The sequence below is a fragment of the Prionailurus viverrinus genome, chromosome C1 (assembly GCF_022837055.1).
Source record: "Prionailurus viverrinus isolate Anna chromosome C1, UM_Priviv_1.0, whole genome shotgun sequence".
NCBI classification, from domain to species: domain Eukaryota; kingdom Metazoa; phylum Chordata; class Mammalia; order Carnivora; family Felidae; genus Prionailurus; species Prionailurus viverrinus.
Window position 1 is genome coordinate 105,846,917 of NC_062568.1, and position 27,754 is coordinate 105,874,670.

General features: G+C 50.3%; 1 protein-coding gene and 1 long non-coding RNA gene across 2 annotated transcripts; one reads left to right on the plus strand and one right to left on the minus strand.

The window, feature by feature from the left end:
- Window positions 1–5,785: 5,785 nt before the first annotated feature.
- LOC125171803 (uncharacterized) lies at window positions 5,786–8,505 on the minus strand. The gene is made up of 3 exons (XR_007154423.1): window positions 8,456–8,505; window positions 7,565–8,137; window positions 5,786–5,938 (listed from the first exon to the last, which is right to left on the minus strand). It is a non-coding gene; the product is annotated as an uncharacterized LOC125171803 (long non-coding RNA).
- An 8,384-nt stretch (window positions 8,506–16,889) lies between these two features.
- On the plus strand, window positions 16,890–27,440 carry PROC (protein C, inactivator of coagulation factors Va and VIIIa). Its single transcript, XM_047872063.1, has 9 exons — window positions 16,890–16,951; window positions 18,114–18,184; window positions 19,514–19,680; window positions 20,924–20,948; window positions 21,064–21,201; window positions 21,382–21,516; window positions 24,537–24,676; window positions 25,606–25,723; window positions 26,863–27,440. Exons 1-9 carry the CDS (start codon window positions 16,890–16,892, stop codon window positions 27,438–27,440), a joined length of 1,434 nt encoding a protein of 477 aa, XP_047728019.1.
- Window positions 27,441–27,754: the final 314 nt, after the last annotated feature.

Below are 27,754 nucleotides of genomic sequence, written 5' to 3' on the forward strand. Positions count from 1 at the left end.
CAGTAGCCCCACCCACCCCGGGTACACTTCTTACTGCAAGGTCCTCTCTGTCTGCTCAGCTGGGCTGTTCGTCTATCTGCCGCCCAGCGAAACTGAGAGCACCCTGAGCACAAGGCACTCACACCTTCATCTTGCATGCCCGCCTCTGCCTACTACCTTCTCAGAGCTTTTGCTGAGTCAGTGGTGAATGGACTGATGAAGGACAAAACATTTATTTTATTGCAAAGAGCCTATGGTCTCCAACGTTAGGAATTGGGGGCTATTGAATAAGGGCAGGAAGTCTCTGGTTCAAGACCCTTAGTCTAATTTCATCCAGCTCTTGACACTTAAAAAATCTGCTCTCATTACTCAGACCTGTTTTCCTCAATAGCTATAAAAATGTAGCGTTGTGTGACAAGTCATAAGTAAATGTCATAAGTAAAAAGTTCATCTTGAAAAGCCATAGCATTTGGGGCACTCAGTTCCCTTCTTAGGGCCAAGTTTCCCCATTTACATGATAAGAGGTTGGCCTGGAGGGGTGGTTTTCAAACTGCAGGTCCCAATCCATTCTTTAGTACGTTGTGAAATCAAACTAGCGGGGAAATAACCTGCAAGGAATTGAAAGCAGCTTGCGTCATCCATAACAAGGAATGGATATTGCGTCATGAAATTTCAGGTTGCATATGTGTCTATATGTTAGGACATGTTGTAAACTGTACTTCTTATAGTGGGTAACATGCAACAGAGTTTAAAAGCCACACTCCCACAGTGCCCCGGTGGCTCAGTCGGTTAAGCAGTTAAGCATCTGACTCTTGATTTCAGCTCAGATCATGGCCTCACAGTTCGTAGGGTTCAAGCCCTACATTGGGCTCTGCGCTGACAGTGTGGAGCCTGCTTGTGATTCTCTCCCCCACCCCCTCTCTCTCTGTCTCTCTCTGCCCCTCCCAAACATGGGCATGCCTTTTCTCTCAAAATAAGTAAATAAACTTAAAAAAATAATCCGCACTCCCTCTGAGCCCCAAGGATTTGGGACCGCCAACGCAGCTGGCCCCCCCGCAAAGACCCATTTGCGGCTGGGTGAACCCCACTGCAACGGTCCAACCACATCCCCTGCATTGTTCTTCAATGTGAGAAAATAGATGCATATAGCCTCTGGTAAAGAAAAAAAAATGGAAAGTAGGTCTTTTCTATACTACTTTTTAAAAAATTCATAAGAGTACTGATGCAAGGGAGAAAATAAAAGTCATCCTCTCCCTCCCAACTCCAGGCCCCAGGTGTACAAGCTCTGCCTGGAACTCACTGTTCCTTGTTTTTAATTGGCGTGTAGTTGATACACATGTTACTTTAGTTTCAGATGTACAACATGGTGATTCTGTAAGTCCCCATGTATGCTCACAAGTGTAGCTGCCATCCATCACCATGCACACCGTTACAGGACCATTGAGGATATTCTCTACGCTGTACCTGTTATTCCCATGACTTATTCATTTCATAAGTGGAAGTCTGTATCTCCCACTCCTCTTCACCCATTTTGCCCACCCCACCCCCAGCAACCATAAAGTTGTTCCCTGTATTTTGGTTTGTTTTTTTAGATTCCACACATAAGTAAAATCTATCTTATTTGTCTTTCTCTGACTTCCTTCACTTGGCATAATACCCTTTAGATCCATCCATGTTGTTGCAAATGGCAAGATTTCATTCTTTTTTATGGCTGACTAATATTCCATTGTGTATATACCCCATCTTCTTTATCCATTCATCTATCCATGGACACTTGGGATGCTTCCATATCTTGGCTATTGTAAATAATGCTACAATAAACATAGGGATGCATGTATCTTTTTGAATTAGTGTTTTCGTTTTCTTTGGGTAAATACCCAGTAGTGGAAATACTGGAGCATATGATAATCCTATTTAAAAAAAAATTTTTTTAAGTTTATTCATTTTGAGAGAGACAGAGTGAGGAAGAGGGAGAGAGAGAATCCCAAGCAGGCTCTACACTCACAGTGCAGAGCCCGATGGAGGGCTTGAATCCACGAAATGTAAGATTATGGCCCGAGCTGAAACCAAGAATCAGACACTTAACAGACTGAGCCACCCAGATGCCCCTGGTAATCCTATTTTAGTTTTTTGAGGAAACTCCACACTGTTTTCCACAACGGCTGCACCAATTTCCTTTCCACCAACCGTGCATGAGGCTTCCTTTTTCTCCACATCTTTGCCAACACTTGTTGTCTCTTGTGTTTTTGATTTTAGCCTCAGAAAGGCGGTGATAGCTCACTGTGGTTTTGATTTGCATTTCCCTGATAATGAGTGATGTTGAACACTTTTTCATGTGTCTGTTAGTCATCTGTATTTTTCTTTGGAGAAATGTCTGTTCAGGTTCTCTGTATATTTCTAATCAGATGATTTAGGTTTTTGGTGTTGGGTTATATAAGTTCCTCATATACTTTGAATATTAATCCTTTATCGGATATATCATTTGCAACTATCTTCTCCCATTCAGCAGGTTGCCTTTTCTTGTTTTGTTGATGGTGTCCTTCTGAATCCTTCCTTTTATTTGCATCGAGGCCATGCTTCCCACAGGTGCTCCCAGCCAAGGATTGAGCTCCCTGCCTTGGCTGACTCTGCTCTGGGCTCTCTCTCAACCTCAGTATCTGTTTGTGTCCCCCCTTCTCCCCTCGACCCTGCACGGTTTGCCCTCTCCTTCCGAAGCTGTTCCAAAGGCCAGTTCAGGTTTGCATTTTCATTTAACCAAGTTAAATCTGATTTGTGCCTAGATCCTGCTTTCTGAATACCATTCTTCAGTGTAACAAACCGGGGCTCCTAGAGATTCTAGGGCTATGGCAGGAAAAGTCCCCAATGAGCCTGGAACATGTTGTGCCAAGCAGTAAGGAAGTGCTCAAAGAAGGATGGAGATAGATCAAAGAACACAGGGGCCAACTCAGAGGAGCTCTCTATAGCCAGACCTGGTACAATTTGAGCGAAAAATAGTAATAATGGATTATAACCCACAGAATGAAATGAAAATTCAAGACACTATCCCTAAAGCTATAAAAATAATGGATTAGGAGATGCCAAGTGACGTGTGTGCATTTTTTATTACTGTGTACTTCTGGCGACTATAGTTTGAAATACTATTTTTTACCAAGTTTTATAAAAATGCAGAATTTTGCTTATTTTTTTTAAAGCTATGTTGTTAGCACACAGAACACGTCATTGTTGTTTTGGGGGAAAGGCTTATGTCAGTAATAAATACCTCCAAAATTAGATTGATACAGGAAGAAAAACACTTTTCCCTTTTAGTTTTGAGAAACTTCCTCTTGGTTCCCGGGAGGAGGGATTCCTTGATGTTGACACATGTAAGCCACCTTGGCACAGACGCCTTGTGGTGTGGAAAAACTAAAATTCAGGGGTGCCTGGGTGGGGCAGTCGGTTGAGCGTCCGACTTCAGCCAGGTCACGATCTCGCGGTCCGTGAGTTCGAGCCCCGCGTCGGGCTCTGGGCTGATGGCTCAGAGCCTGGAGCCTGTTTCCGATTCTGTGTCTCCCTCTCTCTCTGCCCCTCCCCCGTTCATGCTCTGTCTCTTTCTGTCCCAAAAATAAATAAACGTTGAAAAAAAATTTTTTTAAATAAATAAAATTCATTTTTTATGCCCTCTTCCCCCTCTCCACCTTCAACTTCAATGGGACCCCAAGCAATGGTTCCCAGTGTGTCAGGCAATCTGGACTTTCCAGTATTACCATGGAGATGGTATCCATTAAAAGAGTTCCTTTTTTAGTTTGTGGGTCTTAAGATTGATAATTCTGTCATTTTCATTTCATTTCCTGAAAGTCGGGGTCGGCTTGTGAAAAGTTGTTAAACAACATGCTAGATGTGAAATGTCAGCCCTCACTCTGATGTTCAGAGCACCAGATGAAGACTTCACAGGGTTGCAGAGAGGCGTTCTGATTTGGGTAGTCCATTGAAGAAGGGAGTCTGAATGTTGTATGCTGTTAATGACTGTCTCCCCACGTCCTGCCTGAAATACCATGGTTGTTTATGAAAGGTGTCTTTAATAAAGCTGGATACAGTTTGGCTTGCAATTAAAAAAAATAATAATAATGGACTACATAAATGGGGGAAAGCTACAGTTCCTTTTTACAGCAGAATTCCCATTAATGTAGAAAGAACAGTGGAAATAGAAAAATCACTATTTGGTAAAAACCACAGTAATAGCCACTGCAAACAAGAATCAGGGGATACTAAAGTTAGTAGGAAAAAGGATGAAGTGGGGCGCCTGGGTGGCTCAGTCGGTTAAGCGTCCGACTTCAGCTCAGGTCATGATCTCACGGTCCGTGAGTTCGAGCCCCGCGTCGGGCTCTGTGCTGACCACTCAGAGCCTGGAGCCTGTTTCAGATTCTGTGTCTCCCTCTCTCTGACCCTCCCCCGTTCACGCTCTGTCTCTCTGTCTCAAAAATAAATAAACGTTAAAAAAAATTTATAAAAAGAAAAAGGATGAAGAGGACAGGGTATTTATATGCTCATAGAGTATCTCCCCCCAGGATGTTGATTAATTACAAAGGAAAACAGTAACTTTGTAACAGAGAAACCTCAGGAAGACACCAGTTTTACCAAATGATCAAAATTATTATGACCAGTAATTAGACACATCAACACCAGCAGATATGGCATCCTGAGAAGGGGACATCACTTCTGCGGTATTTTTTCCTAAAAATGCTTAACTTCAGTCTAGTAAGGAGAAAACAGTGAGGTTTGTCCTACAAAATAACCCGCCAGAGTGTTGCAGTGGCAAGGAAAGATTGAGGAACTATTCCAGATTGAAGATGAAGGTGACAGGACTGCTATATGCCATGTGGGATTCTGAATGGGATCCTGGACTAGAAACGGGATGCTCATGGGACACTTGGCAAAATTCAAGTCAGATTAGTAGATGAATTCCTAGTATTAGATCACCATTAACCCCCTGGCTCTGGTCCTTCCACTGTGGTTAGATGAGACGTTAACATGAGGGCAGTCTGAGCAAAGGGTGCTATACTGGCAACTTTTTTTTGTAAGTCTAAATTTTCAAAATAGAAAAGACTGCATGCTGGTAGCCACTGTCAAGAGGGGACAGACTACAGAATTGCAAATAACTTCCAACTAAACTTCTGACATGATCAGTTGTCAGCACTGCCCACTGCTGGGAATGTTAAGTATTCTGAGGCTTCCTTCACTGGGGGGGTTGGGGGGGGTGGGGGGGGTGGAATGCTGAGGGTGACCTGAGGAGGTTACCCTCCTCAGGTCACCCTCCTCAGGTGGGGGGTGGGGGGGTGGGGGGGGAGGATGGAGTGAGAGGAAGATAGAATGCATGAACTTGGTGGTGAGTACAGCACTGTTACATGTGTTCCGGACACCTTTTTGTAGGCTTGAAATGTTTTTATTTTTATTTTGAAATGTTATTTTTTTTAATGTAGTTTTATTTTCTTTTTGTTTATTTTGAGAGAGAGAGAAAGACCCCACTTGCTCAAGAGCCCTTGGTCAAGAGTAGGGGAGGGACAGAGAGAATCCCAAGCAGGCTCCCCTATCAGCACACAGCCCGACACAAGGGGCTTGATCTGAAAACGTGACATTTCTAAGCCAAAATTAAGAGCCACGGCTTAACTGACTGAGCCACCCAGGTGCCCCAACTTGAAATGATTTTAAATAAAAAATTTAAATTAATACATATGTGACAGAATTCAAACAGCACTCAGGTAGAGTGAAGAGCAAGTCCTTGTCCCCATTCCTCCCCTCCTCTCCCACCCCCAGGTAAATGCACGTCAGGTAGAAACAAACAGATATGTGTATTTATTGTTCAATAGATGGAAGTTGAGAGCTCTCTCTTAGGTCAAGGGCATCTAGGGGAGTCATGAAGACTGAGAGCCAGGAAGCCTCTGCCAACAGGTGAAGGAGGCCTTTTCTGCTGCTGTGCTTTGTGCTGAAAAAGAGAAAAGACAGCTATGTCTGGATACCATCAAACACGTCTTTCGTATTGCAGCTTGCACCCTATGAGTGAGTCATAAAATCAGTTTAGTGTTTCATGCTCGTTTTTATTTTTTAATTTATTATTTAAATGTTTATTTATTTTTGAGAGAGAAAGAGAGAAAGCAGGGGAGGGGCAGAGAGAGAGAGAGGGAGACAGGAGACAGAATCCCAAGCAGGCTTTGCTGTCAGCACAGAGCCTGATGTGGGGCTTGAACCTGCCAACAGCATGATCATGACCTGAGCCGAAATCAAGAGTTGGACACTTGGCTGACTGCGCCACCCAGGCACCCCATGATGATCGTCATTTGTAAAAAAACAGAAGAGAGGAACAGACGATGGTAGGAGTAATCACCTGTAATAGGTGAAACTTAACCTTTTTGTGAAACTTTGCTGCAATGTAAAATGTATTTCTTACTGAGGACGGAGGTTTAAAAAAAAAAAAAAATTGCAAAAACACTGCCTTAAGCCACAACTGGCCTAAAGCCAGAACCTGGATCACCAAGACAGTCAGCCGCAGGCTGAAGGTGATGGGGCTTGTCAGAGTTCCTGGGAGCAACAAGGCAATAAATGTGCAGGCCTGACTTCCCTGAAACCTTGTGTAAGGACTAAGCTGGTTAATGGGTAACCAGGAGCACAAGGCTTAGCTCCAAGCAAGCGTGTGGTCCCAGGGGACCCCATCACACCACATAGGGTAGAGCTCTGAAAGACTGTACAGAAGAATCCTGGGTCCCCAGGCTGCAGGGAGGAGGCCCCTGCCCCAGGGCACAGCAAGTTCAGCGAGGACAGAAGGTGGCCTGAGGCCGGTGAAAGGCTCTCCTGCTGGGTGGACAAACACTGGGGTAAGGCTTAGAGGGCTGGAATGGCTCCCCAGGGTGGGAATCCCCCACCCCCGCCCCAGAATGTGCTCTCAAAGGACAGTGTTGCCTTAATTAACAGCCAGGGCCTTGAGCACCCCTGGAATGTGGACCGCAAGCGTGTAAAGGTAGACCTAGTAAACACTTAAGGCTTTGGGGGCCATACAGTCTGTCATAATTGCCCAGTACCAATGTCCTGAAAGCAGTCATGGACAGATGTAACACATGAGCGTTGCTGTTCCAGTACAACTTTTCATGGACGCTGAAATTTGACATTTGAATTTTATATAATTTTCACTTGTTACAAAATACTAATCTGGTGGTATTTTTCAACAATAACAAAATGTACAATCCATTCTTGGTTCCTGAGCTGAACGAGAACAAGGCAGGCCAGATTTGGCCGGCAGGCCAAAGGTGGCGAACCCTTGCTTTGGACATTGCCCTTCCTCCCTTCCCTCTCTCCCTCCTTTCCTCCTTCCCTCCACCCTTTCCCCCTCCTTCCTCCTCCCCATCCTCTTCTCCTCCCTTCCCCTCCCTCCCTCTCCCCCCTTCCCCTCCCGCCACCTTCCTCCCCCCTCCCTCCTCCCCCGCCGCCCTCCTCCCCCCTCCCTCCCCTCCCCGCCGCCCTCCTTCCCGCCTCCTCTCTACCTCCCTCCCCTCCCCGCCCCCGCCCTGCGGCCCTCACCCCGGCCCAGACGCGGCGCGGTCAGGGGGCGCTGACTCACCGGCTGACTCAGCGGGAGGGCGGCGGGGCCCCGGGCTTGCTGGCGACGAGGTCGGCGGCCGCGCTGGCGACGGGAGAGGACGCCCCGCCGCAGGACGGCCCTTCCGGCTTTGGCTTCCGACCCGCGCGGAGCCCGGCAAAGGATGGCCCGAGGGACCCGGGGCGCCGGGGGATGGCAGGGCGGGGAGGGAGACCCGGCCGCGCGAGTCCGTTCGGGCCGCCCTCCCGCCCGGAGAGGCCGGGGTGCCGCGCTCCTCCGCTCCTCCCACGCCCGCGACCCAAGGTCCGGCCCCGCCACCTCCAGGCAGCCTTCCCAGAGGGCCTCTTTGGGGCCGAGTTACCTGGGCCACCTCCGTCCTGGCACCTTCGGCCTGGCTCTCGGCCGGCCTGTTACGGGTCTGGCTTCCTCGCCACTGTGAGCCTCTTGGGGATGGCGGCCGGGTCTTGGTAGGCTCTGCATCGCTAGCGTTAAACGGAACTCAGGCGAGGAGGAGGTGGGATGTGTGTTCTCGTGAGCAGTTTTAGAGAGCCACGTTGGGGCCCAGCCGTACCAGACTCCTCAACCCGTGATAATCTGTAAAAAATAATTATACGTGTGTATGTATTACTTTAACATAGAAATATGAAAAATAGCTTATTTGAAATCATTTATTAGAATCATAAATATGAAATATGAAAAATCGGTATTTACTGGAAATGATATATCCTATATTACTTTTGTTACATAAATGCTATTATTTAGACAGAACAATAGGATTATTAATGGCAATTAATAGTAGTAGGACTACTTTGTGAGAAATACAAAAATAGTTATATAATGTTTTTATTCTCTGATACAGCAATTTATTTTAACTCATTATTGGATACTTAAAATTTGTATTAAGATACATACATGTAAAAGGCTGCATATGGTACGATTCCAGGGCATTCTTCTATGATAATTTATAAAAGGCAGAAGTATGGAGACAGTAAAAAACGCCTGCCAGGAGTTGGGGGTGGGGTGGGGGGCGGGGCAGGGAGAAATAGATGAAGCAGAGATGATTTTCAGGCAGTGGAAATACCATGTGTGATACTATAACGATGGACACATGTCATTATGCGTTTGTCCAAACCCCTAGAATGTACCACATCAAGAGGAAACACAAATGTAAACTAAGGACTTTGGCTGATTATGATGTGTTAAGGTAGGTTCGTTAGTTTAACAAATGTACACTCTGGTGGAGATGGTGATGGGGGGGCAGGAAGGCTATGCAGTGGGGGTGGAGAGTTGGGGGGGGTATATGGGAAATCTCAGTACTTTCCCTTCAATTTTGCTATGAACCTAAAACTACTCGACAAAAATAAAGTATTAAAAAAAAAAGATACATGCATGTAAGACTTTTTAAGAGGAGAATGTAAGTACAGTAGGACTAATTAAACATATTACCAATATTTAACTAAAAATAGCAATGATATTTCTGTCCTATGATGCAGTGGATATTTTTACCTCTTTCTGTTTTCTTGCGGCAGCCTTTAGGAAACCCTTCTTTTATGTAGTGGTCTAACTAGGTATGGCCAAACATCATATGCTTTGACTTGTAGTGCTGCATTTATTAAGCCCACATTACACTAATGCGTGCTGTCAGTCCAGTGTGATGGCATCAAGGTACCGATCCTCTCAACGAAATTATTTGAGCATGGAATACTTTAGATCTTACTAACAACAGCAGGTTTTTAGACTTATAGGGATTAGCTTCCAGCTCTCCAAAAATGCCCATCCTCTTTGTATCTGTAGGCTGGTTTTGTAGACCAGCTGTTCTGTCAGCCCCTTTGCATCAATAAATTCAACACCTAAAGTTGCATCCTTTTTAAACATTTTTGAAGCACCCTGCGTGTCATACAATTACAAAATGTAATTTTGTAATCTCTCTCTCCTTCTCTGTGTGTGAAAATGGTTTTAAAGCAGAGATATTTGAGCTTATGATATTAAAGTTGGATTACAAATTCCAGTCTTAGTAAAGAAGTGAGAAAGTCCTGTTTAAATTGGTTGTCCTCTTCCAGTGACATTTTGTTTTACTTCCCCAAAACTGAGTCATTTTTTATTACATGAGTTTTTGTTATTTCCTACACAGAACATTGAACACCTCAGGTGCTGTCAGTTCATCCTTTTTCAGGATCCTTCTGGCCTCTTCAAAGATCATCAGTTTTGGAAAGAACCATTTGTAAATTTCCACTTGAATGCAATCCTTTTCTCCATTCTCATTCTCAATATGTTTTCAGATTAGAGGACATTCTTCTTGTCCTACACTTTGAAAATATGATTTGATGGTAGCCTAACTTTTTAAGATCTCTTCCATGACTGGCGGCGATGACAGCCCTCTCATAGGCACATATGTGTAAAGGAGACCGTCTCCTTCCACTTCTAGAACATCAAATAGCTCATTAAGTGCTTTTGCATATTTTGAAGAAACTGAGAAATAACCAAACCTTTCATTGGGAAAGCCTCAATATCACAGGAAGCAAACCACACTCCATTACCCATGTGTGCAGGACATTCAGCAGGTAAGACCTTTTCATTTTCTTTGGTAATGGTTCATAGCCTGAACAGAATTTGCAAAAATTGACATTCGCACCGTCTGTCAAATGTGCAGGGAAGCAGTGCTTCCTTTGTATATCATCAACATTTAAAATTTTTTTCCTGAAGTTTCATTAAAATCTTCCCGGAAATCAAAAAGACCATTTGAAACTCCACTTTTCAAATCAAAGTGCTTAAGAGGTAGGAGAACCTTTCTTTATTGCCATGGTTGGACTCAGTCCTCTGTATACTATGGAAAGCATGATTGTTGCCCTGTAAAGGGGCAACACATCTGTTATCAAAATTGTATCTGTGGTTCACCCACAGGATATTTCAGGTACAGCCTCTGAATGAGGAAATGTAACTTTACTCGGTGTCATAGAACAATCAAAGGAGCAATATATTCATTCATATGGTACGCCCATGCTAATTCAGCAGCCACTATTTTTTTTTTTTTTAATTTGAGGGGGAGAGGGGGCAGAGGGAGAGAAAGAGAGAATCCCAAGCAGGCTCCACACTCAGCTCAGAGCCTGATCCAGGGCTCCATCCCACAACCCTGGGATCATGACCTAAGCTGAAACCACGAGTTGGATGCTCAACCGACTGAGCCACCCAGGTGCCCCAAGCAGCCACTATTTTCAATTGAGAATTGAGGTCTTTGGGGGAGACCAAAAAAAAAAAAAAAACCCAAAAAACCTCTTTTGATTAATTTAGAATTACTTGCCTGTTTCCTTGAGGACCTGTGAGAATCATCTTTTACATTCCTTTGTCCACCATGCTCACTCCCAAATTCTTCTCTCCATTTGGTGCAGTATGCCCTTTTTGATGATTTACCTCCCTTATCCAGCTGCCATTAAAATAACACAATCTCTTAGCTTTCCAAATAACCGTGGCGTCTGGTTCATGCTGGCATTGATATTGTAATCATTCTCATTTTCATTATCTGAACTCTTAAAAAAATATATGGTCACGATATTCACCACGTCAAGATCAAACTAGCACTGTCTAGATACACAGCATGATAGTTAACTCACAGGCAGAGCAGATGTCTGTGCTCCCAGTTACAGTGCACTTAGGTCATCACCAGGGTGGTGTGATAATAGGTGATGCGTGATCATTAACCGCAGGTCGCGGAGGTCACGGTTGTCCTCGTCAGCAGCAGATACTGGGGGAGTCCTGGGTCCATTTGGTACAACAACCAGTATCACCTTCAGCCCCTCTTTTTTGTGGTCACCTTTGCATTTTGTACCTTTTCCCTAACCTTCTGTATCTGTCACTAAAAACTGGGACTTTTCTCATCCCAGGGAAGAGTTTACCAGATGTAGGACTTCTGGTGCTAAAATCGGGACAGTCCCAGACAAACTGGGATGGCTGGTCACCCCAGCACATGCTTGTTGAATCAGGAAATAAGTCTAAGATAAATACTGTATGATCTCACTTACATGTAGAATCTAAAAAAACTGAACTCAAAGATTAAAAAAACAGATTATTGGTTACCAGAGGTGGGGGTGAGGGGTACAGTGGTCAAATGGTACAAACTTCCAGCTATAAATAAGTTCTGGGGATGTAATGTGCAACATGGTAACCATAGCTAATCATTCTGTATTGTATTTATGAAAGTCACGAAGGCAGTAGGTTTAAAAAATTCTCATCACAAGAAAAAAAATTATATCCATGTGAGGTGATGGACATCAACTAAACTTACTGTGGTGATCATTTTGCAATGTATACATATATTAAATCATATTGTATGCCTTTATCTAATATAATGTTATATGTTAGTTTTATCTCAATAAAACTGAACAAAGTCTCAATAAAAAAAATCAATTGTATTTCTATATGCCAGTAGCACACAGTTTTAAATTGAAATATGTAAAATGCCATTTATGATAGCATTTTTAAAAACACAAAATAAGTAGTGATAAATTTAACAAAATATGTTCAGGGTCTATATGCTAAAAGCTACCAAACACTGGTGAGAGAAATTAACAAAGACCTAAGTAAATGGGGACAAATACGACACTAGTAGATCAGAAGACCATTCTTAAGATGTCTGTTCTCCCCGGATTGTTCTATAGAATCAACTCAATCCATTCAAAATCCCAGCAAGCTATTTTTTTTAATTATTTTTTTTAATGCTTAGCATCATTAGTGATCGGGGAAATGAAATGAAATACTACCACACACCAGTAGAATGACTAAAAATAACAAAATTAAACCAAAAGCTGACCACGCCAAGTTCTGGGAAGGATGCAGAACAACTAGAACACTCATATTTTGCTTGTGGGAACACGAAATGGTATGGCCACTTTATTTAACAGTATTTTTTAAATGTATTTATTTATTCTTGAGAGAGATGGGAGGGAGGGGCAGAGGGAGAGAGAGAGAGAAAATCCCAAGCAGGCTCTGTGGAGCCCAACGCGGGGCTTGAACTCACAAACTAGGAGATCCTGACCTGAGCGGAAATCAAGAGTCAAACGTAACCAACTGAGCCGCCCAGGTGCTCCTGTTTTTGTTTTTTAGTAAAAGTAAACATGTACTTACACATAACTCAGCGGTCCCATTTATACATATTTGCCCAAGAAAAATGCAAACAACTCAGCAGTCCCATTTATACATATTTGCCCAAGAAAAACGCAAACATAGCCACACTAAGTCCTCTACATGAATGTTCTAGAAGTTTTATTAATAATAGCTAAGAACTCACTAAGGAATCTACTCCTGAAATCATTGTTGCACTATATGCTAACGAATTTGGATGTAAATTAAGAAAAATAAATAATAGCCAAGAAGTGGTGAATGGGTAACCAACTGTGGTATATCCATATAATGGAAACTACTCAGCTACAGAAACTAGTGATACCCATATCCACATGGAAGAGTCTCAAAAGCTTTATTTTATGTTGAGTGATAGAAGCCAGTCGTAAAGTCTACATACTGTAGGACTCCATTTATATGCCATTCTAGAAAAAACAACAGAGTCCAGATCAGGGGTTGCCAGAGGCTGCTGGTGGGGCACAGGGGAATTTTCAGGGTGACAGAAATGTCCCATATCATAATTGTGGTGGTTACACTATTACATACATTTGTCAAAACAAACAGAACGGGGGTGCCTGGGAGGTTCAGTCGGTTAAGCGACCGACTTCGGCTCAGGTCATGATCTTGCGATTCGTGAGGTCAAGGCCTTTGCCGGGATCTGTGCAGACAGCTCAGAGCCTGGAGCCTGCTTCGGATTCTGTGTCTCCCCATCTCCTTGCCCCTTCCCCACTTGCACTGTCTCTCTCTCAAAAATAAATAAATGTTTAAAAAAATTATAAAAAGCTAACTTTATTGTATGAAAATTATTCCTCAAACTTTTTTTTTTTTTTTTTAAAGAATCTGTGAGTCATTGTGCCATTGACATCAGGCTGCATCCGTCCATCTCCACTTGTTAAAGGGGAGCTCCCCAGGGCCTGTCCAGTTTCTTTCTTCCCTGCCTGACCTGGGCTGAGCCCTGAGCAGCTCCAAGGCTTTCCTGCAGGAGGGAAGGGATAAGACGCCGGGGAGCTGGCGAGAGCCTGCAGCAGCTCCATGAGCCTCCATCCCGCCCCTCTGGTCAGGAGGGGTAGCTCAGGTTGGGTTCTGCCACCCATGCAGGTCAGAGAGTCAGAGCCAGTGCTCTGGAAGAGTACACCCCAGCCCAGGGGAGATTGGGGCCTCTGGATGCTCTGAGCCCATTGCTGCTGAGCTGCCCCACACAGGGCAGCTGTCCCTGCCTCTCCCTGTCCTGCCTCTCCTGCCCCACCTCCTGCACACCTTCACAGGCACTTATCAACAGGGACACCCACTTTCCCCAGGGTTCTGATCCTCACAAGCTTCACGTGACACCTCGCTGTCTCTCTAGGATACTGGGGGGAGCCAAGAGAGGACATTGGTGTTGACTGATCACCAAAGTCTCTGTCCACCTTGTAGAAAATATTTAATTCAATCCTCATACCAACCACCTGAGGTGCACACTAGTCTTGGCCTCATTTTACGGATGTGGAAATTGAGGCTGAGGGAGCCAAGATGAAGTTTAAAGCCGTATGCGCCTGACCCCGAGGATGACCATGGTGGAGGCCATCTCATGGTTTTGCGCCACCCCCCCCCCCCCGCCGCCATCCCGCCCTGCCCCGCCCCGCCCCACACACCTTTGCTTCTCATGTCTCTGCCTGTGTCCTCACAAATGCAGCGAATACCCTGCCAACGGAGGTCCTTCCTCGCTCTCTGATTCACGGCTGTGATGCTGTGGCATCTGGAGTCAGCCTGACTTCCGGCCAACAAGAGTGACTCACACCTGGGAAGGAACACCCCGGTGGCGACAAGGCAAATCGGCAGTGCCCCCCAAGCCAGGCCAGGCGGCCCCTTGGAACAGCGGCCTGGACCCTCCCTAGGGACCAGAGGAGCGGCCCGGATGGAAACCGGTTTCCTGGAGCACTGACCCCTGGCTTCGCGGCAGCACTCCTCAAGTGATGGCGGCCTTTCAGCCAGCACAACTCAGGGACTAGCTGATGGTGGGGACCCTCCTCCCTCCAGGGAGGTCGTCCGGGTCCCCTGCGCTGCCAGCCAGCGAGGAGCCCAGGAGGCAGGCTCCCCCACCGTGGTGCCCCAGCAGGCGGACAAGCGTGAAGCACCTCCTGCCCTTCTCTGGGCAGCTTTCGGGGCCTCCGCAGGTCCCTGCATCCTTCACTTGTCCCACCGCAGCTGCCTTGGCTCTCCCGGGAGCCAGGGCTTTGGGCCTCCGGGTGGGTGGGGCCGTGAGCACAGCAGGCAGGGGCCCTTATCCACGTTCAGGACCAGCGTGGGCGCCCTAGGTAGGCTTCACCCGGCAATGACCATCTTCGCTAGCTAGCTGGGGCGGGGGGGGGGGGGGGGGGGGACAAGTGGCAGGTGAGGAGTCTGGTGGGGCAGGGAAGGAGGGGGGGTCTCAGTGAACACCCACTGTGCCTGGCGCTGGGGGGCAGCAGGAAGCGGAGTGGAGGAAAGGCCAGCCTAGAACAGTGTGCACTTAGAAGGGCTACACCAGAGCAAGGATGGGGCGCGCTCCACCCTCTCATGTGGTCAAGCATATGGTCTCCGTGCTTCCTGCTGAGTCCTGAGGACCGTGTGTCCCCTTCTCAAAGCAGCTGCCACAGACCCTCCCACATGGCCACTGGCTCTCCACTCCCACAGGTTCCCTTCCAAGTTCTACTCCCTCCTCCTCCTCCTCCCCCTCCCTTCCACCCCTCCCCATGCCAGCACCTCCCCTGCTGTTTGTCTCCTTGCCCCCTCTCCCTCTCCTCCTGAGGGCCCTTCCTCCATTACCAGGGTCCTGCCAGTCCTGTGACCTCCAGCTGAATTCCCACCTCTTCCAGCAGCCTTCCCTGGCCACCCCAGCTTGTGCCGGTTTCCCCTCACCCCGTTCTTTGCCTTCTCAAGTGGCTGTGTGGGCAGCATGAGGGCTTGTAGCCCCACAGCCCAGGCATGGTGCTGCACCCGCCTAGGTGGCCTCCCATGGTAGGATCCAGAGCTGCCCCAGTCAATTTAAGGGAAGTTAAGGAAAAAGGGGGTTTTCCTAGGAGAGGAGAGGACCCTCAAGAGCCTAAAGCCAGGATGTGCCCACTCAGGAGGTAGGGGCCTCGCCTTGCTGCTCCCTCAGCTTCCCGGGTGTCTAAGGTCTCCTGTCTCTGCCTCTCTCACTCATCTGTATCTTCCTCCTCCTCAGCTTCCTCTGCTTTAGGCCCAGACACAGACGCCCAGGCCAGTGCTCACAGTGGAACGAGAGTTCGGAGGCCCTACTCCTGGGACCGAGGTAGAGAATCTGATCGACCCCCGGGTCAGGTGACTTTCCTGTGCAGTCCCAGAGGTCAACGGGGGCAGGGTCACATGCCCCCTGCAGGGGCTCCAGCTTTGAGGGGTGTGGTCAAGTCCTCCGGTAGCCAGTTGGATATGGGAAAAATGGGTGCATGTCCCATATGGTGCATGCAGGGAAGCAAGATGCCTAATAAATGTTGGAAGGCTTAAAGACCAGCACCAGGGCTCTTTCCCAGCATCCTAACAGCCTTTCTGGGACCCAGTCTGTTTTTCTCACTTGTTTACAAAAGCAGCCAAGAGGTGCCAGGAAGACCTGAGTCTACTCCAGGTCTGCCACTTAGCAGCTTGGTGAATTTGGGCAACGAATAAGAGATTTCTGAGTGTCCTCATCTGCAAAGGAGAGATTATAAGAGTAGCCATGTGCCATTGTAGGGGGCAGCTATAGGGGTGACTGGAGCTGAGGGTCTAGCCCAGTGCCTGGCACTCACATGGTAGGGACCCTGAGAGGCTTATCTTTTCAGCACGAAAATTGGAAATTGGGATAGTGTATCACTATGTAATTGACAGTGTTTTTTTCCCCCTTTTATACTAGCACATAAAATAGGTGCATCTTACAGTTAATGGCATCCTAGATTTGGTGAAATATGGGATCATTACCAATTGCGCTGGTCTGGGGAAAACTGCAATATATCTGGGTAAAAATGTCCCCATCTGCAACATAAGGACAAGGTCCCTCCTTTAGGCAGCCACTGTGAGGCCAAAATGAGACCACATCTGGAGACAGCTTGACAAGTGCTCCCTCCCTCCTGGTTGGCACCAATTGGTGGACAAAGGTGGGCTTTGGGCAAACCAGGCCATCCTGAGCTGGGAGCCTGTTTGTTTATCTGTGGAGGGGGTGGCCTCAGCACTGAGGGCCAAGCAAATATTTGCGGTTATGGATTAACTCGAGGTCCAGACTGTCATGGCGGCAGGACGGCGACCTTGCAATTTCTCCCTGGCCCACCCCAGTAAGTCCCCTTCGAGGCAGGTCTGTGAGGGGGGTGGAGGAGGGATGGGCAGATGTGAAGTCTGAATCCTCCAGCCAGGGTTCGAGAGGCTGGCTAGAGCTTGGGCTAATGGGAAATCAGGGCTCTGCCACAAGGCCGGCCTGGGTGCTTGCTGGCATTCCTCAGGCCTGGGTGCCACAGTTCCAAGGGGCCTTCTTCCCAGACTCTGAGGCAAGGAGAAGTCGTCAGAGGGCCTCCAGGGACGAAGGACATCATCAGGGGCAGCTTGGAGCCCAGGAGCTGTCCTCCCCCACCTCACCCCCACCTCTAAACCTAGGGAGTGGGGGAGGTTGCGGATGGGGCAGGCAGGCCTACCCCTGGGGCTTGGAGGCAGTGGAGGGCTCGCTCCTAGGTTTCCAGCTGGCAGGGCTACTTCTGGGGCTTTGTAGGGCAGCCGGTAGTTTGGGGCAGGGGCTAGGATTCTAGGCCTGGGGCTAGGTCCTAGCTCTGCTGTGTCCTGGCTGTGGGTTTTTAGTAAGCTACTTCACTCGTCTAAGCCGATATTTACTGAGCGTTTGCTGTGTACAAACCCTGTCTTTAGAGCATTGTATTTAATTCTCACAGTAACCCCAATAAGGCAGAAATGACAGCTTTTCTAACCATTTTACAAATGAGGAAACTGAGAAAAGGAGCAGTTAGGTATCCTGCCCAGTATTGCTGTCCCGGAGCTGGGATTTGCACCAAGTGGTCTGACTTGGTGGCCTGGCTTCTGAACCATGTACCAATTGCTGGGAAAACACCACGAATGTCCAATAAATGTTAGCCTGGCCATCAGATCAGCAACGGCACCACCCCCTAACCCTCACCAAAGAACAGGACAAGGAAGGGCAGAAACATTCTGGGCTCAGCTGCCGTGGCCCTTTTGTGCTGAGTCACCTTTGATCTTCCCCAGGACTCCATGCCCTTTCTTCCTTTTCTCTTCATCCCTCAGACTCTGTGGAAATGCTGTTACCTTAGCCCCACATAGGCAAGGACACTGAGGTGCCAGTGGTTCTCTGTCTAGGGAACAGGGACCCACCCCCCCAGCCTCAGTCCTTGCATTCAGCTGCCATTTGGGGGGCCGGCCAGCAGGCAGAGCAGGGCTGGTGGGGCTTCTGGAAGCTCAGGAGTCCTCCTCAGACAGGTGTCAGCAACTTCAGAATGTGGCAACTCTCAAGCCTCTTCCTGTTGGTGACCATCTGGGGAACTTCCGCCACACCAGCTCCTCCTGGTAAGGCCACGCTACTCCCTCCCTGGGACCCTCTGGGTCTTCATAGGCCCTCTTGGGCCGCACAAGGCCCTCACACCGCACAGCATCTCCTCTGGGCCTCATGGGGAGGTGAGAGGCACACATGGGGAGGAAGTGACTGACAGTCCCCTGCAGGCCAGCTGTTGGAACCCAGCAGCTACTCCCTGGCAGGTGGAGGCTGCGGGGTGTGGGGGGGAGCTGTGACAGCAGACTACTGTTGTGACGCAGTTAGCCCTGGGGGTCATGTCCCAAAGCTCCTTCCTCCAGCCTGGGAGTAGACCACAGAGTCCCCCGGGGCCTTTCCCCTCCACCCAAGTACTTGCTCCCTCAACAGCCAAAGCCAGGCCTGGCCACCACCCCACCCAGCTGCAGGGCGGCCTCTCCTCCAAGGCAGTGACCTGAGAGGTGACAGCCCTGCCCCACCCCTCCTTCAGCCCCCACAGCCAACAGGAGGAAACCAGGGCACCTCCTGAGGCCTGAGAGGGAATGAGTTGCCAGTGTCGCCCTCGCCCCAGGCACACCAGCTACTGTTGGCATTTGTGCCTGTTCTTGAGCTGCTCATCTGCCTGGGTCGGGGGGGGGGGGGGGGGGGCGGGGAGGGTTCACTCCCACCTGTGGTCCACTTGGCTTCTCTATCCAGACTCTGATGCCTTCCTTTCCTGGCCTTTGCATCAGCCCCTCCGGCCTCTCTTCCTCACTTCCCTGACCTGGTCCTTCCATCCCAGCTGTCCCCAACAGACACCTCTCAGAGCTCTGGAGACAGGTCTGCAGTCCTCCAGTGGTGCCTGCCTGAGGGGAAGGCTGGGAAGTGCTCCTCCCTGCTAGGGAGGTCAAGGAGGAGCAGGGAGGGAGGAGGGACAGCATCAACACAGGGTTGCACAGGGGTACTCAGAGAGCAATGCCACCGACTGAACTTTGCAGTCTTGGTAATAACAGCAGCATGTAGCACTGGGTGCTCAGTTCTGTGTCAGGCCCTGTGCCATCTGACACCATTATTCCTCATGTTTGCATGAATAAACTGAGGGTTAGAGAGGCAAAGCCACCCGCTCAAGGTCACACATGGAGCTCAGGCTGGGTCCCAAGGGAGGGCTGCCTGGCTCAGCACACGAGTGGCCAAGTCCTCTGTCCTCCAAGGCCGGCCATCTGCTGCCTGTGGAGGAAGAGGGCAGAGGAGAAGGGGTCTTAAGTCTGGAGGGTCCGAGACAAAACCCCTCCTGGCTTCACTGGGCTCCCTGCAGTGCGGCCCCTACCCCAGCACCCACCCACCTCTGGCCCCTCCACCAAAGTGAGCTCCCCCTCCTCCCAAACCAGACTCAGTGTTCTCCAGCAGAGAGCTCTCCCACCGGGTGCTGCGGATCCGCAAGCGAGCCAACACTTTCCTGGAGGAGCTCCGGGCCGGCAGCCTGGAGCGGGAGTGCGTGGAGGAGATCTGTGACTTGGAGGAGGCCCAGGAGATTTTCCAAAATGTGGATGACACAGTAAGGCTGCAGCGCTGGCTGAAGAGGGCGGGTAGGCTGGTGGCCGGCGGGGGCCTGCAGTATGAGCAAGCTGGGGCTCCACTGCTGAGGCCCTCTTGGGAGTCGGGGAAGCCTTAGGCTGGGACAACAGTCCCACTGCAGGAAGTTCAGCCCGCTCTCTGGCCACTCGCCACTGGCCACTACTGCCTCGCCTGTTCTCTGTGGCCAAAATGCCACCTTCTCTGCTTCCAGCCACGCACCTGCCCATCAGGGTGTCTGTTCTGATGTCTGTTCACATGCACTTGCTCTGTGCCTCAGTTCAAATTCTCAAGGGGCTAAATCTGATTGCTCAGGGGATCTGAGGGAAGAGCCCATGTCCTCTCTGGCTCCCAGGGCTCTGTGGTGGCCCTAAGGTAGAAGGATGGATTGGTAAGAGAGGTGGCTCTCTGATACAGGACTCAGACCCTCCATCCCCAACGGCCTACTTGAACTACTAGGACAAAGAGTTGTGCTGCCACCAGGGGGCCCCTTCTGAGCTGTCTGTAGGGCCTTCCCAGGCTGAGGGGGAGCTCTGGTCTGCCCCTTTGGCTGCTACCTCGTGGCCTAGATCCCCACGGCCTCTTTTCCCAAATGGCTTCCTCGGCTGACGCCCAAAGGACTCTCTGCAGCCACCATCTGAGCAGATCACATCCCTCCCATGGCTCTCCCACCTCACCCTAAGATCTCCCAGGCCCCACAGAGCACAGCCACTGCTGCAGGGGCCTGCTGGTGTTAGGCATCCTGCAGTGGATCTCAGGTGTGGTGGCCCCAGACCAGCAGCAGGGACTTGGTTAGACCAGCAGACCTTCCAAACCAGCAATCAGCATCTAACCCAGAAGGTCTCAACTTTGAGAAGCTGGCTTAGGGAAAGACCATGAGCATGAGAAGTCCAGAAAAGCCTAAAGGAGTGATGGGGGCAGGAAGGAGGCTGAGCAGCCTGCTGAGGGATTTGGGGTCCCTTCCCCTACAGAGGCTGTTGTGGTAGCAGACAGTCCAGAGAGCAGGCTTCCAGACGCAAAGGGGGTAGGGTGGGGTGAATGGGAGGTGGGGTGGAGATGGCAAAGGAGGTGCAGGCAAGGAGGAGTGTGGCCCTACCCTGGCTGGCCACCGGCCCGACAAGCCTTTCCCTCCCCTGCCCCACCTGGGTGGGACCCGGGAGGGGACCCGCGGGCTCCCCAGGCACACACGGGCTGACGGCCCCTCATGCTGCTCCTTCTCTCCACAGCTGGCCTTCTGGGCCAAGTACATCGGTGAGTGCGCTCTCCATCCCAGGCCGCTGTGCCCGTGCCCCCTCGGGTTCTTTGGGCCGCAGGAGGGACGGGGACGGGCTGGCGGCACCAGTGACACCCCTTCGCCGTGTCGCAGACGAGGACCAGTGCGCAGCCCCACCCCCTGATCACCCGTGCGACAGCCCGTGTTGCGGGCACGGCAATTGCATCGACGGCATCAGCGCCTTCCGCTGTGACTGCGACCCGGGCTGGGAGGGCCGCTTCTGCCTATACGGTGAGAGGGCCGGCCGCGGTAGGGGGCGGGGAGGGGGGGCGGGGGTATAGGCGAGCTGTCGGGCCCCGCGGGGCGGGGAGAGGGTGGGGGCGGGAAAAGGGAAGGGGCCCCCGCGGAGCTGGGGGGCCGGTCGCGCCGCGCCACCGTGCCCTCCCGGCGCCCCCTCCCTTGTCCGCGCAGAGGTGAGCTTCTCCAACTGCTCGCTGGACAACGGCGGCTGCGCTCACTACTGCCTGGAGGAGGAGGGCGGGCGCCGCTGCAGCTGCGCGCCGGGCTACAAGCTGGGGGACGACCACCTGCAGTGCGAGCCCACGGGTGAGCCCCCCAAACCGGGGAGGGGGCGGCCCGGGGAGGCTTCGGGGGAGCCAGCGAGGAAATGAGCCACCCCTGCTCCGGGTGCTCGGTCCTGGGGTCCGTCCCAGATTTGGGGGGGTGCCCCCACCTGCTCTTTTCCTCACTTACCTGCCTCCCTCCAGGTACCCCTGCTCACCTTGGGGACAATTTCCTGGAGGAGCATGAGCCCATAAGTCACTCATCTCCCAAACTGTGAGCGGATGTAGGGGGCCAGGCCTCTGGCATCTTCCTCCACTACTCCTGCTAGCTTTATTTTCTTTTTCTTCCTTCCTTCTTTCCTTCCTTCCTTCCTTCCTTCCTTTCTTTCTTTTTTTCTTTTTCTTTCTTTCTTTCTTTCTTTCTTTTAATTTATTTTTTTAATTTACATCCACGTTACTTAGCATATAGTGCAACAATGATTTCAGGTAGTGCAACAATGATTTCAGGAGTAGATTCCTTTAATGCCCCTTACCCATTTAGCCCATCCCCCTTCCCACAACCCCTCCAGTAACCCTCTGTTCTCCATATTTAAGAGTCTCTTATGTTTTGTCTCCCTCCCTCTTTTTATATTATTTTTGCTTCCCTTCCTTTATGTTCTGTTTTGTATCTTAAAGTCCTCATAGAGTGAAGTCATATATTTGTCTTTCTCTGACTTATTTCGTTTAGCATAATACCCTCTAATTCCATCCATGTTGTTGCAAATGGCAAGATTTCATTCTTTTTGATTGTTGAGTAATTCTCCTTTGTGTATATATACCACATCTTCTTTATCCATTCATCCATTGATGGATATTTGGACTCTTTCCATACTTTGGCTATTGTCAATAGCGCTGCTATAAACATTGGGGTGCATGTGCCGCTTCAAAACAGCACTCCTGTATCCCTAGGATAAATACCTAGTAGTGCAATGGCTGCGTCATAGGGTAGTTCTAATTTTTTGAGGAACCTCCATACTGTTTTCCAGAGTGGCTGCACCAGTTTGCATTCCCACCAGAAGTGCAAAAGAGTTCCCCTTTCTCCACATCCTCACGAACATCTGTCGTTTCCTGAGTTGTTAATGTTAGCATTCTGACAGGTGTGAGGTGGCAACTCATTGTGGTTTTGATTTGTATTTCCCTGATGATGAGTGATGTTGAGCATGTTTTCATGTGTCGGCTGGCCATCTGGATGTCTTCTTTGGAGAAGTGTCTATTCATGTCTTTTGCCCATTTCTTCACTGGATTATTTGTTTTTTGGGTGTTGGGTTTGATAAATTCTTTATAGATTTTTGGATACTAACCCTTTATCTGATATGTTGTTTGCAAATATCTTCTCCCATTCTGTCAGTTGCCTTTTAGTTTTGCTGATTTTTTCCTTTACTGTGCAGAAGCTTTTTATTTTGATGAGGTCCCACTGGCTTTATTTTCTAAAGACACCTTGTCCAGTCTGGCATCCCATTTCCCCTTATACCTCTGGCTTCTCCTTCTTATACATTTTATCAACTTTGTATATGTACAAGGAAGTGAGAGTTTTACAACTGGTATAATGAATTCCAGCAGGTTGCTCCTCACCATGGGTCTTGTGTCATTCGACCTACAGTGCCCTAGGTGCACCCATATCTTCGGCCTCAGGGCACATTTCCTTAGTTATTTCTTTGATAATCTCCCTGCTGCTTTCTCTGTTCTCTCTTTTTGGACATCCTATTATTCAGGTCTTTTTCCTCTGGGTTGCTCTTTTCATTTTATTATCCTTCTATTTTCCATTTCTTTGACTTTGTGTTCTTTCAGGGAGTGTTCCACAACATTATATTCCAATCCATTTACTTAGAAGAAATGTCTCACTTTTTATTTTGAAATAGAGATTCACAGGAGCTTACAAGGAAATGCCTGGTGGACCTGGTGGCCTGTGGGTGTTCCTGTGAGGCCATTGGAAAGCCCAGGTCACCTGGCAGAATCCCTACTGTCCAGCCCCTCAGGTGTTTAGGCTATTTCCTGAGAGGAATCCCCCAGGGTTCATGTTTTGGTGGGTCCAGCCTGCTGTCCAGCCCCCTGGAGTAGAGCAGGGAAGAGTCCAGCCCCCTGGAATGGAGCAGGGAAGCTGCAGATGTCTGGGTAACTCCCTCTGGTCAGTCTGGCACATCACTCTTTCTTGTGGCTCTGCACAGTCTCTGGTTCCCCCTGTGCAGAGAATACCCCTATGGACTTCTGCAGGCTTGGAGAAGAGAGTCAAGCCACTGGGGGGTTGGCACAGAGTCTAAGGCTTTAGTAGTTTCCTTTCCAAACTCAGCATTTCTGTCTGCAGTCCTACCTATACTGTGTTATTCGGAAGCACTGAGGCAGGGGGCGGTGGTGTTTGGTAATAAAAGCAGTCAGCTCCTAGAATCCCCTATTACTGGCTGAGATTTTTGCTTTCTCAGATAGCCAAGTCAGCTACCATGTCTGGCTTCTGGAATTTTGTTGCTGCTGTCTCCATTCTCTGCCACTATGCAATCCCCCTGCTGATGGTTGCCCATTGCTCCTACAAGTCTAAATCTCTCAGCCTGGCATGCATGGTCCATCATGAGCAGACTCTGGCAGCCCTCCCAGCCCTCCATGCTCCATCACATGCTTTCTCCCCTTGGCAGAGGACCTCACGACTGTGCTCAGAGCTACTTTGGGGGCTCTCCAGGAACGCCCACCACTTCCTCCCCATAATCTCTTACCTGTGTTAAGAGCTTGGTGGCATCCCAGCATGAGACTTTACTTATGTATCTCAGGGATTACTCCCAGTGGCCCTGGGAATTCTGAGAAGTTTAACAACCTGACCAAGGACACACGGATGGGTAGTGATGCTGCTTGATCTGACTCTTGCCAGAGTCAAACAGAGGGGATTTTCAAGTTACTGTAACTGGGTCTCTAAGCATCACATATGCCTTTACCCCTACAATGGGGCAAACTAGGCTGCAGGCAGGAAGTTGACAAAGGTGGGGGAGCAGTCTCAGGGAGCAGTACCCAGCAGGAGCTCACCAGCTTCCCCTACTTCAGTGAAGTTCCCCTGTGGGAGGCCAGGGAGGCGAATGGAGAAGAAGCGCAAGACTGTGAAACGTGACACAAGCCAAGCTGACCAAATAGATCCAAGGCTCGTCAATGGGAAGCTATCCGGATGGGGGGAGAGCCCCTGGCAGGTGAGAGGAAAAGCAGCCTCTTGGGTGAGGAATCACAGATCCCCTGCTGGGAGTTCCCCCACTCAGGATGCCCAGATGGGGAGGGGAAATGCTGCTTTCGCTTGGGGTGGGAGGCTGTGCTAATGGCGGAGCCATTTCAGGGAAAGCTGGGGGGAAAGCTGGAGGTACTTGATGGGGGATAGCAGCCAGGGCTGGATGGGCTGAGCACAGGGGCATGTGGTGGACGTACAGGAAGGCAAGCCATCATTTTACTAAAAAGCCAGAAAGATAATGCACTGCCAGTGGCATTTTAGGCAGAGGCCCAGGGTGTTTTGCTTGGAGAGGTGAGAGGTGGGAGAGGTGAGAGAGGTGTTCTGCTTGGGAGAGAGGTGGGAGGGATGGTTGACCCTGAATACCGCTCCAGCCTCACCATGGGTGCTAACACTTACTTGGTCCCAGGCATTGGATGGTACAGAAATCAATAAGCAGGGGATTGGCAGGCCTTGGGGAGCTCAAAGATTCTGGGAGGGTCAGGCTCCTAAACACAGCGACTCAATGGGACCAAAGCCAGGATGGCCAGTGGGACAGGACCTGATGGAACCCCAAGGGATCCCCATTCAGGCTTCAAAGGCTCCTCAGGGGACTTGAGTCCCAGCCTGAGCCCCAAGGGTGAGTAGAACTCTCTGGGTGCTGTGGAGAATAACTACAGCAACAGCATGGGCAAAGGTGGGGAGAGGCCCTACAACAGGCCAACTCTGTAAAACAGGCAGAAATAGAAAATGCCAGCAAAGGGCCGTGGGTCTGTGCCTGTGTGACCAGGGAACAGGAAAGATCCACTTTTGCAGCCAGCACCTCAGGCTTGAGAACCACGGCTGTGCTGCGCGCCATGGGCCCTGGCCTGGAGCTGTCAGGGGTAGTTGTGGTGATGTCACTGCCCACTCCCATTCCAGGTGATCCTGCTGGACTCAAAGAAGAAGCTGGCCTGCGGGGCAGTGCTCATCCACACATCCTGGGTGCTGACAGCGGCCCACTGCATGGAGGACTCTAAGAAGCTCATGGTCAGGCTCGGTACGGACTGGGGCTGGGCAGGAGGGGCCTCGGAGGCCTCCAGGAGGGGTGGTGCCAGCAGCCTGGCCAGGTTTGGGGACCCTGATCCTCGGGGTGCTTGAACAAGAGGCTGCTTGAGCTCTACGGAAGGTGTCTGGGGAGAAGAGACCTCAGTGCTCCCCTGACCAAGCCACTCCCCTGGTGGGATTTGAGACGCAGTGACACCTGGTATATGGCAGGTGGGGATTCTCTTCAAATCTGGTGCCCAGGTGCTTACACACATGTGTTTGCAAAGTGAGGGAGGCGTCTCACACACACATACACACACACACACGCCTCTTCACTCCCACTCACATGGAGCAGGCTGTGTGGACGTCCAGTGCTGTCGGGTACAGACACCCACAAGGGATCTACATGGACTGGCTCCAGGGCCATGCTTCACACAGACTGATAAGCTGATGGAGTTGAGTGGCAGAGACTCTGGCATCTGCCACAGCAAGGCAGCTGCAGTGGTCCCCAGGGCCCTGAGTCCGGGCCCCACTCTGTACCAGTTTCTGAAGGGGCTCTCCACTGTCCATGCGGAAAAAAGAAGGAAAAGCTGTATTGAGAATGACCAATTCACATTCCCTGCAATAATCTGCCACACAACCAATGGCCAGTGGCCTCCAGTGGCACTGGGCTTAGAATCTCCAACTCCCCTGCCCCTGCCCCTCCAGGAGCCATCAGCCTTGCTGGGGAGGATCTTATCTCTGGTGTGTGATCCCGGCAGAGCCTGTGTCCTGTTGGTTCTTCCCTCTGGGTCTTGGGTCTTGCTGTTCTTGCCCTGTCAGCTCCCCCCCCAGTTGCTTGTCACTGCGTTGCTCTCAGGCCGGCAGTGCTGGCAGGAGAGGCGTGTCTCTGCACCACAGTAGCTCCACACACCCTTTGTGGCTCCTCTCTGTGTCCCTGGCCTCCCTGCTCACTGCCCATGGCTGCCAGGCCTCCCTGCCCCATCGAGTGAGGCCTCAATTCCAACCAGCCTTCCACCCCTTTAAGACGACACCTGGCAGGGATGTGAGATTTGTGGCGCCCATGGCAGTGCCTGGGATGCGTGACATCCGCTCCAGCTGTGGACCCTGGTGCTGCCCCCAACCACTCCAACTGCCCCCCTTGCCCCATAGGGGAGTATGACCTGCGGCGCAGGGAGAAGTGGGAGTTGGATCTGGACATCAAGGAGGTCCTCATGCATCCCAACTACAGCAGAAGCACCTCAGACAATGACATCGCACTGCTCCGCCTGGCCCAGCCCGCCATCCTCTCACAGACCATCGTGCCCATCTGCCTCCCTGACAGTGGCCTTGCAGAGCGCGAGCTCACCCAGGCTGGCCAGGAGACGGTGGTGACTGGCTGGGGCCATCGCAGCGAGGCCAAGAGAAACCGCACCTTCGTCCTCAACTTCATCAAGGTCCCCGTGGTCCCTCAAAACGAGTGCATCAATGCCATGCACAACATGATCTCTGAGAACATGCTGTGCGCGGGCATCCTTGGGGACTCACAGGATGCCTGTGAGGGTGACAGTGGGGGGCCTATGGTTGCATCCTTCCGCGGCACCTCATTCCTGGTGGGCTTGGTGAGCTGGGGCGAGGGCTGTGGGCGCCTCCACAATTATGGCGTTTACACTAAAGTCAGCCGCTACCTTGACTGGATCCACAGCCACATTAGAGCTGAGGAGGCCTCGCTTGAGGGCCAGGTGCCTTAGCTTCCCTCAGGCTTGTGTCTGGAGCCCAGAGGCCACTCGTGGAACGGGGTGGGTGGGGGGGCTGGATGGCTGAATGCAACAGTTGAGACATTAAAGGGGACATGTAACAAGCACACCAGCTATAGTTCTGTCTCTCTTTGCGTCCCTTTTCTGGGCTGTTCTGAAGGAAGTAACATTTGTGGAACATCTACTGCATGTCCCACACTTTATGAACACAGTCTTTTTCAGCTCTGTGGGGCGGGGAAGAGCTGAGCCAAATTTGGTGGGGTCTGAGGCTGATAACATTTGGGGGAGGAGCTCTCTTTATGAAAAAG

Excerpts from the sequence above, each read along its gene's own strand:
- PROC (XM_047872063.1), top strand. The coding sequence starts at position 16,890 with ATGGCGGCAGGACGGCGACCTTGCAATTTCTCCCTGGCCCACCCCAGT. Across the intron at positions 16,952-18,113 it reads CCCAGTAAGTCCCCTTCGAG|AATGTGGCAACTCTCAAGCC; the intron begins GCAGGTCTGTGA and ends CAGCAACTTCAG. Across the intron at positions 19,681-20,923 it reads TCCAAAATGTGGATGACACA|CTGGCCTTCTGGGCCAAGTA; the intron begins GTAAGGCTGCAG and ends TTCTCTCCACAG.